Below are 14,802 nucleotides of genomic sequence, written 5' to 3'. Positions count from 1 at the left end.
AGTACGAGAAAACACGGGACTTGTTCAGTTCAACAGAAACCATGGCGGAGAACGGCAAATCTACGGGCGGACCTGCGTCTTCCGCCGGAGAAAACTCCGCCTCGAGCGGCGTCAATACCTTTGCAAACGACGGCAGCTTCTTAGCAATGTTTCAGAAGAAGATGGAAGAGCAGAAGAGGCAGAAGGAAGAAGCGGAGAGACGGCAAGACGCCGGGGAAGACGACACAAGCACTGCTGCTACAAACCCAACATGCTCAGGAACAAGCTTGGCAAACCCACCTCCGGACAGCAAGCTGCCTGCTACCAAGAAAGGCTTCCTACTTGTAAGATACTGTCTTTCTGTCATATAGTGCATTATCTTCGTTTTACCACGTTTGTGTTGCCTGTTTTAGCGACTTCTGGCCTGCCGAAGGCTTCCAGCCGGGCCGTTCCGCATGCTTGAATGATTCGAACAAAACTCGGCCATAATTTTTCTACGGACAGGTGCTCTAAAAAGAACCTATGATTTCCACGTCTTGAATCAAACGTTATGTCAAGTATATGCACTTCAGAGTTCATGCATTGACGAGAGATTCTGAGAGGTTTTGACAACCTTTTCTTATCAGTTTGGAAATTAATACTATCTATTTTTATTACTATTTTGATCCTGAGTTATTATTTCGATCGAAGGGTGAGGGGCCATAACTCTTACTCTTAGTCACTGGATTGTCGTAAAATGTGAAAGAAATGGGTGTACGTTACAAAATTGTATGGCGATCTTCTGCGTTGGTACATGTGGTTGCTAATCCCCGTCGCCTTATCCCTGAAACACGGGGAGTATCAGTAGACATGGTGTTTGTTGTGATATCAGGGCCTGCTTCCCGCTCCAACAGCGAGTGTTGACAAATTAAGGGGCTGAGCTGTAGCCTTACACCAATGGGAGCCACCAGCCTTCTCTAAGGAGTTCTACTTGGGCATGCCAAGAAAAACATTATCCCAAATTCCTTGTAATGCCTCAGTCTTTGATTACAAATAAAGCTAAGAGTAAGATTTCATCTAGAAATCTTCAGGTATCTTTAGGTAAGATGGGTTGTACAGGCATGTTGTACAACTACCTGTCAAAAGACTTAGAGTTAACGTTAGACATATATCTCTCAATATATGCACTGTTGTGCTTTCTTTGTCTTGATGCAACCATTGGTTTCTTTATATCAGGTAGAATCAAGATAAATGAGGGTACTGACAGCACAGTCTCACAAGTCCCATAAGAACAACAACCTTTGGCAACTCTAGCTTTTCTCAGTCAATACTAGATAATTCAAGATCTTCCCTGGACAAATGATGTGGAAGTAACAGACAAAACCATATTGTTGGGCCTCACCCTTTTCCATATCACTCTGTATTGCTTTACTTTTTTATAAAATGAGAATAAAGGAAACTCAATCTGGCGTTAAATTTGGTGTTCTCCAATGAAAGTCCCCCACCTGTTCCCAGCATGTCATAATTAATCCAATCCCCTGTACTGTAAGTCAGTATATCTATACCCTTGACTAATGGTGTCAGCTTACCACTAATCTAATCCAGACACTGAAGTAGTCTGATATCCTCAGGAATCAACTTGATAATGAGAAGGTTCAATCATTGAGAATTCTTTTCCTTGAAAATTGAAATACAGCCCGTTTCACTCCACATGACATTTTGCGGCCTTTCTGTAGCTTGTGATGCAGGACATTGCTGGTATATAATCACATAGTGATACATTGAGTGTCATGATCTTTGAACTGTCAGATGTAGGGTTGGAAAAGACTTGACATTAAAAGCTGATGACATCACCAGCTGGTCTTGATTTTATCCAATAAACTTGTGGGGTATCAATAACTGCAATGTAGGACAAATGAAATGCATTGGGACGGGGATCTGTACTGTGTAACGCACTGTCACAGTCTGCCTTTTCAATAGGCTTTCAAAAATATTTTCCTTGATTGCTTAATTCGACAAATCTTACCTTGGTTAGTTGGTATTATTTTACCTTGAAGTTTGTGCTTTTAGTGTATCAATATAACACTGCACGTGTCAATAAAATAGTCACCCTTTTTGGCCAATTCAGGAGTTGTGTTAAACTTTTACCTCACTGAAGGAGAAGTAGACAAATATGTTATAACTTGAATATAGATACAGCACAGTACTATGAAGGGCTACCCAGCGACAGTACTAGTAGATGCCAGTAGAAATCTCTGATAGGTGAAAAAGTAAAACATTTATACCGGATAGCTACTATCACACATTGCAGCTGTTCCACACCTATACAAGAGTATACATTGTAAATTGCTGGGGCTCAGTGAAGGAAATGCCCCAAAGCCATGCAATGAAAATATCTTATTAGCACGAAGCTTGCAGTACTTAGTGAGCACAACTACATTTTTAAAAAACAGAGAGAATTGTGGTTGCTGTGGTTGTAGGAAAAATTAATAGGAAGTAATCATTAGGATAGAGGGAGGATGATATAAAATTGCAGGAATGTTTGTACTGGTACAGTATTTCTATTTGATCAAATGTCAGTGATTGAAATTGATTTATACTTATAGAAATCTTTCCATACTGCTGATATAGAACACTGATGCTGGTAGATTTGAATTGAAAAATAAAATGTCTCTTGACATTACTGTAGGCTCAAAGGCATGTTTTGACAAGAACGACATAAGAAAGAGTAAACAGTGTTACTACTGTTAGTTAACTTAGTATCAAAAGTACACTTTGTCTAGTAATCTTCTATCATAGTCTTCAAGACTATGATAGAAGATTAGATTTATAGTTTTGTAGCTCCTTCAATAAAAACAGTGTATTAAAGTTACCAGTTACCAGTCCAGTTACTTGTTAAGACTGTTGTATGGTAGTCAAAACAGATCAGTAGTTCATGCCAATTTAGAGAAGAATGTGCACTGCATGAGACCCTGATTAAGGATGTACTAAACCTTGATACAAAGATAAAAGGCGGAAACTTTAGACTAAAACGAGCTGTTTTAAGAGGATTAGGTACATACTAGTAATCAGTAACTGTAACTGTAAGCAGGTTTGTCCCTACTTTCAAATTTTATGGGACCACCACAGTTTATTGACAGTTACCACTTTGTATATTTAAGTGCACATTACTAGTAGTTGAGTGTGTGTAATTTTATCTTGGGTAAAGTTTGTGACAAAAACAAAATTTCTGTTTGATAACCGGGCTGCACAATGATTAGTCAAAGTTGAAAACATCTTCTTTCCTGCAAATTTTACCTGAGAGTGAGACAAAACAAGTTGATATGCAACTCTTGTGCACTTGACTATACACACAAAGTGTGAAAATGCCCTAAGGTCTCATTGATGAGTTTCTTCTTCCCATAGACTTCTATGTTATAATTCGTGGTTTAAATGGGCGCGTTCATAATGAAGCTACGTGAAATTTCAGCAGATTTTTCATTCTATGTCGAGCACATTTACCCTATATCGTGGGAAAAAATTGCCAATGTAAACTATACGTAGGAACTTTTTTTATAGCAATTACAAACTACGATTAGTCAATCCCCACAAAGGGCACTTTTTCGCTGCTATTGTACAACCGCAGCACTCAGAACCCACGACTGTGTACCTCCGACCTAGCGCGCGGCTGCAAAACTTTACCTGCTAATTTCTTCAGTTACAAATAAGCTTTCACCAATCTAACTTTTGAGATCAGTTCCGCTGGCTAAAAGGGAATTTCTCACCGCTAAAAACATGCGTCCGTGCAGCCGTGCATTTTTGGCTCGGATCTCTTTTAGGGTATCCGCTCGCGGAGTAATACATCAATGAGACCCTAACCATCGATATCCTTTATTACACAGTTACTTGTAGGAAACCAGGTCCTAAGCTGAACATAGCTGGGTACCAGGCATGTAGATTACACTTATCGGAAATTGCAGACGCTAAAAATCCGGAACTTCTGTCACTAAATGGCTTTGAAGTTTGAATTTAATCTGTTTAGCAATAATCAATCCCGTGGAGGAAAGTGGAAAGATAATGAATTTGCCAATGGCAAGGCACCCCCACCAGCCTGTATATTTTGATAATACTTTTTATGACAATTGATACAAAATCCATTCACTCTCACAGCCACAATGTTTATTGTATGCTTAGTATATCCACATACATGAATACAAACAAATGGCATAATATAATATAAGTCACATTTTTGGTGAATGTAGTTCAAGGTTATCAGTGTGTTTAGATGGATTTCCATTTCGATTTCTGTCATTGAACACAGTTATTACGTTGGTTTAGACAGACCAAATATTTGCAGTGTACAGTATGTCGCTTGGGGTACTGAAATGTGAATGTCAATATTCTTGCCTGTACAGTACTTTAATTTCCTGCAACCGTCAGCACTTGAGTTGAGTTTTGCTGAGCAGGATGTTCTAACAGAGAACATGTGACTGAAAATGTGATCAGTGTGTGAAAGGTTGAAGGTCTTTGTCAAAGATGTAGAAAAGATGGTACTGGAAATTAGATTATAACTGTGGCCTTTCTCCTGCATGCATTCTGATCATGATCTACAGCCACAAAATTTGCACGATCTTTCCCAGTGGGTCCCCAAAATGTATTGTAAATTTGTTGTAAGTTCAGTTTTGTGGTAGGGGAAAATAAAGATGATTTGCAAATTTGGCAGTTTTGCGTTTTGGGTTAGCAGACATAACTGACAGAACTCTGTATTGTTCATGGCACAATGATTTTGCAGTGGAAAAGTCACAGTGAAAACCACAAATGTAAGACCACCAGGAATAATTAACGATTAACAGTACAACACCTGCTGGGTCTACCTTACATAATGAATATAAACAGCACACAGGTGTGACCAAGTCACATTGGGCCATAACTTCATAAACCCCCAGTGTCACAGGCCAGTAGGAAGCCATAGTTTCAGTAGACTTTGACATTGAAAGGTTAACATTAACAACCGTACATTTGGAAGACCATAAACGTAATGAGCTTCTGGGTGGATCAATATAGAGCTGAAAGATAGAGACATCTGAATCACTTTGCTGGGTTGTTAGGGTCACAAATATGCCAGTATGCAGTGGCTTGTACTAAACTCTAAATGTGTTATGACATGCTGTAATTTACAGGATATATGATGCAAGCAAAGAAGGCAAAGTTAACAGCCGCAAGGGAAAATAACAGAAGGGAAAGTAGAACATTTCAATATTTGTGCAACGGTATGTGTTTGGATTGATAAAGGCTGGAAGCTGGAGGTATGGGCAGGTCAGGTTTCCGTCCTGACGCCTTTCTTTCTTTTCCCTTCTCTTCTAGCCAATCAGAACCTCACACTCACAGACGTCTGGAGCGGTCAGCGCGGGCAATCATCGGCCGTGGTCGCAGGTCTGTGGTCGCACACTAGCGCCCCCTTGCAGAGGAATGCTATAATGTAGTAGAACCGATGACTCAGCTCGGCAGGCCGACACCATTACGAGAGGACGACGCACGCTCTGGAGTTATATACATTAATGATAAGTCGTGAGGTGTGAAGTCTGTGGTGTGTACGTATCTAATGTGGTAGTCTGTCTCTCTGCCTCACTTCAGGTGGGGAAACGGAAAGGACCCATCCTCAAAACGGGCGTGGTCAAGAAGAAGAAGCCATCAGGAGAGAAGGTAAGAGAATGACATGCTTTTCATTGAACACATTATTGAATATTCATAAAATTGGACACTTGGAATTTGGAAAGACTTATCAACATTAGATAATGATTAAGCCTTTTCTTATTCTTGAATGGACAGAGAAGGCCAGTAAAAGATAGTGCTAACCTCATATTATTTCGTTTTTATTTGTATCTATTGTATTTGATTTCAAATTTTTGCAAAAGATTTTAAATCATGCATCTGAATCAACTTAAGATGACGTGTGATCTAAGTTAGCAGCAACATATTTTGGTAATTTTTGTATTTGACTTTTTTCTGATATGAAACTCTCAATATTGTATGTATGATGAGTTTTGTACATGTTACATTTTCCAGAGAACGAAAATGTAAACCCTGTCTACCCACATGCCCTCATTCTTTCCTAGACCCTGTGTATGTTTTATCTCACTACCACTTGTCAGTATAACTGTTACTTCTTCTATGCCCTATTCAAGAAACTACAAGAAATCCTTTATATACCTGGTGCTTTTCCCTTTCTACTCACTCATCTGATATGTCTCCACTGCCTAATTACTACAGCGTTTTCTCCTGGGCTTACAAAGTTGTACACCATTACCCAGGGACTGTGTTCCATATCTCAGTAGGCCAAGTGCCCAGGGAGTCTGTTAGCTCTCTCAGAGTCTCTGGTCTGTTCACACTAGGCAGGTGGTGGTCTGGAATCTCTAAGCAGATGTGTGAGGGACTCCAGGTCTAAACAATGTTCCAATATCATACATGTTCTCTCATTGGCACAAGTTTTATTCTATTCACTTAGCTGCATCTGCTTGGGTGCACCAAGATATTCTCTCCTGACATAGATTTTTGGGTGGTCTCTGGCCCAACTTGGTCCACTAGAAGTTGTATATTTAGCATGTTACAGGTCACCTCTCAATGATACGGCATGTATTCATCCTGTAACCTACATATCATGATTAATGTTAACTGTGGCCAAAAGTTCAGGTCAGGGTATTGTTGTTTAGTCTCCTGTTTCTGCTTCTGTTAGTAGATTAGTTGCAGTGCTCCTGCCTAAGTGTTGGGGGAACAAATTAGAACCTCCAGTCTTGGCCATGGGCCACAACTACAAGGGTATGGGGCTCTTTTTCAGCTGTCAACATTACAACTAAACGCAATTATCATAAACACAAGGAGTGAAGAAAGGAGGAACAAGAAGATATAATAACTGGGTGCTTGAGATAAGAAAAAAAAGCAATTTTAACTTCTTTTTATCCTTACACAAAAAGTGCAGGGTGTGTGTGTGTACGATTGGCTTTATAACTGTATATACTAAGTAAGCTTATGTTGGGCTAGTGGAATGTTGGCATGCGTTAATGCCAGGTGGGTGGTTTGAAAAATGTTAACTTGGAAAAAGAAAAAGTGGGACAGATGACTAATAGTAATAGCTGCATACATACTGATGGTGAAAGCCTTCATAATCATAGTGAGCACCATGTCATTACTGGTGTTTTGGTTGCTGTGTGTGAGTACATGTAGTAATGAACTCTTTTTTAAAACAGAAACAATTTGAGGGAAAGCCTTATGGTTGCACTATCAATCAATACAATAAGCAGGCTGAAACATTCACTGGAGTAAAGTAGAATTTGCTCCTAAAGTAGCATATAGTACGTAACACTTCAAAGGGAGCTACACATAACTGAGACTCTTTTTGACCAACTTTACCAGAAGGTAGACCTGTCCTTCAGTGCCACTGTGCTATTCACCAGGGCACAGCATAGGTCTAAACATCCATTCATCTTTGTCGCACTGTTGAGAAACCCTGCCAGGAAAAACTTTGTCATGTTCTACTGAAGTAAACAGGGCTGCCTGTAGTTTGTGTGCTTGGTCAGCCTGTGTAGGTAGGTAGGGTTTTTACTCCCACTCGTCACCACTCTTCATTCTGATCATCATCCAGGGCTTTGGTCCCCACGGCCCATAGGAAGACAAGTGTACCTGTACAGTCTGAAAAAAGGGAGATGAAAAGTATGGAAAAGGATGATTTCAAAGGGGAAAGGAAAAATATTTGGGAAAGTGCAGGCTTAGAGTTAGACCTACATGTAGTGGGGTATACATGAGTAAGACAGACTGACACTCAATGTAATGAAGACAAATGTTTGCACAAGACCAGATTTTTCATGTAAACTCCAGATTGTCTGACTACTGACCCATCTGTGTAAGGACATGGGTTGTCATTTGTCAGATCTAGTGTCTTTAAGGCCAATTCTGATTTTACTTTTTTTTCTAAGTTTTACCCCAGGATTATTATCAGTGTGATTATTAGATTATTAGATCTAAGGCCGTATAAATTTTTTTAATAGAATTTTGGAAGAATGTTTTTGTTTGAAAAATCCCCAGGCTCATTTTTTATTGAGATGAAGTATGTGTTAAGTTCAATAGTACCAAGCACACATGTGCTGAAGGTTAACATGGCATCAGGGTCAGTACTTCTGGTTTCTGTTACCAACAGCCTGGAAGGTTCAAGTTTAGGCACTTCTAATCCATGTGATGTATTCATGGCAACCTGCAGCTGCATGGCACTGTTCAGAACTGGAAAATGAGAACCAGATTATATGTATTGGATGCCATAATGTTTGAAAATTAAATATGCAAAAAAAGCTGGTACAGTGGAAGCCGCTTAATTGCACACCTAATTTGCCGGTGAATTCCGTGCAATTATCCGGCGTGTGCGATAATGGGAAGCTACCCAGTTGGACTGCATCGCCACAGGATTTGGGGATTCGGTGCAATTGACCGAAGTGTGCGTTTATCCGACGTGCAATTAACTGGCTTCCACTGTAATGAGATTTATGATACAAGCACTTTGGAGTAATATACTGTAGCATTTTATTAAGGATGTGATCACTGTTTCTGAAATGTCATATCTAGATTGTAGCTGTACATGTACTTTAATTTTTTAAAACAAATTTTCATATGTGATGGTGATGTGAATGGAAAGGTGATGTAAATTACTCTCGATTGGAAGATACCCGGCCTGTTTGTATTATGCAAGCGGAAGGGTTCAAAATTTATCAAACTCCAATAATTTTTGCTCAGAAAGTTGCTTTATCATAGTTTACCTCCCTGAAACTATTGGAACAGCCTTAGCTCTGATCTGAAGTGCAAGCTCTCTACTAAAGCCCATCCACCTTTGGAAATGACTTTGAATGACCTTTTAGCCTCAATGTTCAGTCTACCATGTGTTGGACAGACCCCTTGACCTTGAAAACTGACCCCAAGGTCAGCCGCGGGCTCTGTGATGGCAGAAGGATGACAGGTCTGTTGCATAGTTCCAGACCTCCCCCCCCAAAAAACTCTGTACCAACTAGAAAACTCATGTTAGTCTTTGTCTGATTGCAAACGATTAATGTGTTGTTATATTTCTTCTAGATAAAAGTTTTAAAAAAATGTAGTGATATACATTTGATGCATCAACCACTGAGCCATGCATAGTTTGTTACCTTCTGAATTGTCTTACTGCCTACTGAAAAGTTTCCTGGCTTCTGAATTGATGGCAGTACTCAAGTTGTAACTTGTGATGTTGGTGGACGAGATCGTTTCAATCACCTGAGTTTAGTCTAAACTTTCAAGCTGGATTTCCACCGTTAATTACGATGATTTGTGTTCAAGCATTCCTAAGCTGCAAGTATAAACAAGGCAACCATAAACACTTGCCTGGTCTAGTGGTAGCTTAGCTAGCTTATAAGTTCCCAGATTTAAAAAGATGAAGATAGATTTAAATATTCACATGAGGACACAGTCTGAGGGTTTGGTAGGTACCTTGGCATACACAGTTTCAAAGATTCAAGTTCACCAACCAACTCATTAAATTGTTATGGCTTTACATGTACATGTTTTTCGTCTCCATGATTTTGAATGGAAATCCTGATACGCTCCCTGGGAAAATTTTGAAATCTAGACCCTCTGAAATGCTGTTTCCTTTATTTTGAGAGGCAAATGCTGGTAAACTCAGCTTGGTTCAACTTAACATGCCAATTTTTGTCCATCACAGAAGACAGAATGGGCAAAATTTTTGTCTATCCCCAGCGGCAAAATTCTGTCAAAGGACGGATTAGGACAGATGCTGTCTAGAACCCTGGATCGGTGATATGGGTACCTACAAATAAGTTACAAATCATGCCAAGTGGGCCATGTAGTACATCAAGGCAGCTGTATGACCCAGTTTCATTCACTATAACTTTGGACATCCTTTCCAGACAGGAAACAGTGTAAAAATGTTACAATATTTATTACCTGTGAAGTGTTTAACATTATACAGAGTGGTTGCTAGCCTTGCCTTGTAACCGAAGGTTATGAGTTTGTGTCACTTTTAATCTTGCCAACATTTGTGTAAGTGGCTGTACATTACCACACAGTCTAACCTGTAGGAAAGAAAAGGTGAAACTTTTCCCTTTGAAAGTGACACCCGATGCTCTTCCTGTAGAGTAGGGGTTATAAGTCTGTCTGGAAGAGACTCAAATCCAGAGAGGGAATCAGAAGTTAATGCAGTGTATCTGGAACTGTCTGGCTCCAGTCCATTGCCAGTTTTACTCAGGCAAATAAAAGCTTAATGATCACAGCATGAAGTCTGTTCAGAACTTCTGGGTTTGATTTAAGTTAACAAGATAATGTATCCTCTCTGTTACTTGTAGCTTCCTGTCATAGTGTGGTAATATCACATGGTACTAGTAATGGAAGTTACATCAGGGTGTTCTTTACAAAGTGTTACATAGGGATTAAACTGTAAGAAAAAGGATCTGATTGTGAGACCCACTTAATTCCTTGAATTATGTGACATGCAGACATGATATCGTGGGCTCGCAACATCTTATAAAATTGTAAAATGTAGGAATCAGAGTTCAGCTAGAAATGAAATTTACCATGATGTTACACAATTTCCTATTTAGGTATGTATATTATACCCACCCTGATAATTTAAGATATTTGCAGGTAAATGTTAAATACTATAACTGTGTGTCAAGTGGGTTTAAACCTGTAGAAACTTCTAGCAATGATCTTATAATAAGCTTGCAGAGTTTCTGGTAACAGTCTGCAGCAAATATCTTCATCCAGTCCTAGCTTTTGAGATGTTTGTTCTGTTCAACAATCCACAAGCAAATAATGAAATATATATGAAAACAAACACATGCTACATGTAGCTGGGTATAACCTGAGAAGCTAAATGTGATAAACATTTGAGAGTCAATTTGCAAACGATGTTGTTTTTAAGCATGTTAGTTTTGAGCATCATCCCCCACAATCCGATCTTCCTGATCAGGAGTTCAATCGAATTCTTAACTCCCCTGTTCGTTTAATGATTAAACTAGCGTGGCTCACTTCTGCCAGTAAATGCCAATCACTCATGACTGTAGCCTGAGCTGAGATTTCGGTTGTCACCAGTAACTTCAGGAGGATTCTTGCTGTTATCTTAAATGTCACATCCCTGAGTTGGGATTTTGGAAGGAGCAGAAGTTGGGAGTAACTTCATAAGACATCTGGAGGTTATCTTAACTCTGTCTGAGCACCACCTGTCTGGCTGGGACACTTGTCTAACCAGCTCCAGACTGAAGGTGGATATTTACAGGCTGGGAATCTCGCATTAACCTTCAGGACTTGTATGCATTCTTTATGCTGCACTGTCGGGGCTTGAAGTACAATGTAATGCATCATTAGTAATACCAAACCTAAATTTTTTCATTCTCCTATGCAAAGCTGACCATGCAGCCTATACAATGTACCTTGGGGAGGATCATCAGCTAAAAGGTCCTAAAGCAAGAAGCTCCTTGGCTAAACCAGGCTGAGGTTTCCACTTTTGTGGGTGTGGCATCTAACCTGCTGTCAGCCAATCAGAGAATCACCTAAATGTTTTCTTTGGGTAAATTTGACAGCTGGTTATTTTTTAGAGACCACACCCACAAAAGTGGAAACAGCCCAGTTTAGCAGAACCTCCTCAGGTCCCTCATGGTACATGCATATTATATAGGAAACAGAGGAGGCTTTAAGTAGGAGAATGCAGTTTTTAGCATATGTATTTATATTATCATTCATTAGGCCCTTTCCAGTCCTTCTTTGTTTTTCATCCCTTGGTGTGTTCATGTGGTTCATTTTTGGCAGGATGATTTGTGACTGTGTCAGCAAAGTTATGACTGTGATATGTTTCATCATACTAGCTGAAGATGCACATGTATTTAAAGTGTTTTTTTTTTTAGGATGACCCTAAAAAGAAGGACCCATGGGAACAGTACATGGCAGAAGTACAGAAGTACAAGGCCCATCAGTGCTGCGACGATGACAAAACACGACCGCTGGTCAAGTAGCAACAGACCTGTACACCTGCAGGGACTGCCTGTAGATAGTAGGAGAGAGCCAATGGGCAGGAAGAAAAACTCTGGAACCTTTTTCCCAGGACCACTTCCCTAGGAATACTTCAGAGTGTTGATGACACCTGAAATAGATGTTCTGTTAAACATGTTGTCTGTGTGACATCTAGAACAGTTGACGTGTTCCCCAAGAAGAACCATCTTGAAACACATGATCATTTTGTTGATTTGTGGTGTCTCTAAGATTTCAAAATGTTGGGCGGTTCTGGTGAAGCCATTATTTTTACCAAATGGATGTTGGTTATTGAACCATAGAGTCATTCATACCTTTCATTTATATTGTAGGCTTTTTCATTTCAAAAGGGGGAGCAAAGGGGCTGCTTGAGGCCGTTTTATTTGCTTATTTCATGTATATTTTCCACCATGTGTACTCCACCCCTTTTCCTTTCATGAAAAAGAAAAGGTACCTGTTTCCCCTCCTTTTTGAATGGAATGGCCAATTGCTCTGTTATCTGTATATAAAGTTTGTTGTGTTGTGTAAGTTAATATGTAAGAATATACCAATGGCTTTTCCCCTGTCCTGTTAGCTCTGTGTACATGTGTATTACAGTCACCTTTATGCTGTCATTCCTGTAATTTTGTAGCAGTGTTCTAGCCAGCCTGAATTTTTTTCCCCTGGATTTGGAATGGAAATTCTGTCAAGTTCGTAATCCGAGGGGGCCCGATCTTGGAAAATTTTTGAAATCTAGACCCTCTAAAACACTGTTTCCCGCATTTTGATGGGCAGATTTTGCTGGTAGAGTAGACCCAGGGTGATTCAATGGTGTCTGTGCTAAATTTCTGGAGATCTTTTCAAAATTTCATTTTTTAGATATCATTACATGACGATTTTAGTCCGTCAAAGAGGACGGAATGGGCAAAATTTTTGTCCGTCCCCAACTACAAAATTCTGGCAAAGGACGGAAGGACGGGCGCTGGCTAGAACCATGCTTTGTAGTGTTCTAGAAAAAGAATGTTTTCATTGTGAAGCAATTGAATATATATAGGTCTTCATTTGTACTTACAGCTGTACATAGAATTTTTCATTGTACATCAGACTTCCATTGTGTTATGTGACGTATTAGAGGCAGAAACACAGCCAACATGTCCTGTACAGAAGTGATTTCAAACATAGAAGAATGTGCAAAATGGATGTAAAGGCTGTAGCAATATCAGAACTGTGGGCATAAAACATTATATGTATTTCTACATTATATTCATATTCCTATGTAGAGCCTTTCTCGCAGCTGCTAAACTGGGCTGAGGTTTCCACTTCTCTGGGTGTGGCCTCTTACCAGCTCTCAGCCAATCAGATAGTTGCTTTTGATGAGTAAAACTGATTCTCTGATTGGCTGACAGCTGGTTGGAGGTCATGTCTACAAAAGTGTAAACCTCAGCCTGGTTTAGCTGGGCATATTACATGCATATAGACTGTATGGTGAGGCTCTGCATTGGAACATGGGGATATTAAGCCAACCAGTGAGACAACCAAGGAGAGATTTGGAATAGATTGGTCCATGATTTTAAGAACTTGCAACAATGGTGTTTCTGCTGCTACAATTTTCCCTGTGAAAAAGCTGTGGGTACCACCTTTGTCCAAAAATACTGCATACCGGTGGTCACTCTCATCTCAGAGAAGTTTGTAAATACAGTTTCATTGGTGCCATTGTGACCGCAACTATACAGCCAGGTCAGTTTGGTCTTAGTTTTCAGGGACTTTTATTCTAGACTGTTGTTTGTTTGAAAGAAGGTTAAGACTGAATCAGGAAGGTAAAAATTACCTTCTGAATATTTCGGCAATGTTTGTCTGTGCCAAAGATGGAGATTTGTTATCAAATTTGTGTACTTTGTACATGTATGTGTTGATGTCAAATTTCCAATCAGACAAGGTATGGAAAAGTCCAGGCAAACAAATTGTTATTCTTTCAAAGTAAATCCAAATGCCAATCTAGGCAGAAATATTGTAAACTACACGCACTGGTCTATGTAAGGCTGATTTTGTTAGATAAGTGAATACTAAATTGAAAATGTTTTCTTGGTTTTAAGAAAACATGGAATGCAGGTCTTGTTTTGATTCAACCAATGTTAAAATGTGTTCTCGTAAGCCACCCCGTCCCAGGAGTTCTGCTGTACATATACATGTACTTCTATGTTGTATGGATATGATATGTTCAAAGTTGCTACAGCATTAGTTTTGTTGATGACTTACATGAAAATGTATAAAGACCATTGTACAGTCTGATGCTCACATGGTGCACTCTTCAACCTTTACATGAAATTACCGACAAACTGATGGCAATAAGTAGCGTTACCTGTGCACTAGTTGTAATAGTTCTGTATGTTTGATGGAAGTATTAGTTACACATAGCACTGCTACAGGTATTAAATGAGATGTACAACGTTGCAACTGTTGTGAAGGATTGGTTCTTGTGTATGCACATAGAACAGTGGTTGAACTTAAGGCCTTTCCCATAATAAGTCTTTGAAGAAGATATGTTCTATCAGGTTGGAGACAGAGGACATTTATACTGTTGTGATAAACTTGATAAATGCAAATGTATGAAAGTCACTGGTTACTTTCTCACACCCCGTGCTGAAGTTGCGGTGAGCACTGGATTCACCGAGCTGAGACTTTGCCAGCACTGGACTTCCTGTGCTGAGGCATCTTCAACGCTGGAAAGCCTCCTGTCAGCAGTGGAATCCTAGGGCTGAGACTACAATGGCAGCTCTGAAAACCTGGTGTTGACAAAAATACTAGTACATGTACCGTACTGTAAAATGGGTG

General features: G+C 39.6%; 1 protein-coding gene across 2 annotated transcripts; it reads left to right on the top strand.

Moving 5' to 3' along the window:
- The first annotated feature begins 9 nt into the window (after window positions 1–9).
- Window positions 10–14,420, top strand: LOC118431861 (telomerase RNA component interacting RNase-like). Of its 2 annotated transcripts, XM_035843263.1 has the most exons (4): window positions 10–323; window positions 5,302–5,370; window positions 5,572–5,640; window positions 11,868–14,420. In XM_035843263.1, the coding sequence occupies exons 1-4, from the start codon at window positions 42–44 to the stop codon at window positions 11,973–11,975; spliced, it is 528 nt and encodes a 175-aa protein (XP_035699156.1). In that variant the 5' UTR covers window positions 10–41; the 3' UTR covers window positions 11,976–14,420. The 2 variants fall into 2 exon arrangements, with proteins under 2 accessions (XP_035699156.1, XP_035699157.1); XM_035843264.1 differs by lacking the exon at window positions 5,302–5,370 and having other exon boundaries at window positions 14–323.
- Window positions 14,421–14,802: the final 382 nt, after the last annotated feature.

This window comes from Branchiostoma floridae, chromosome 15, assembly GCF_000003815.2.
Source record: "Branchiostoma floridae strain S238N-H82 chromosome 15, Bfl_VNyyK, whole genome shotgun sequence".
Lineage (NCBI taxonomy): Eukaryota > Metazoa > Chordata > Leptocardii > Amphioxiformes > Branchiostomatidae > Branchiostoma > Branchiostoma floridae.
The sequence above is the reverse complement of the archived record's forward strand: the minus strand, read 5'-3'. Positions and strand labels throughout refer to the sequence as shown.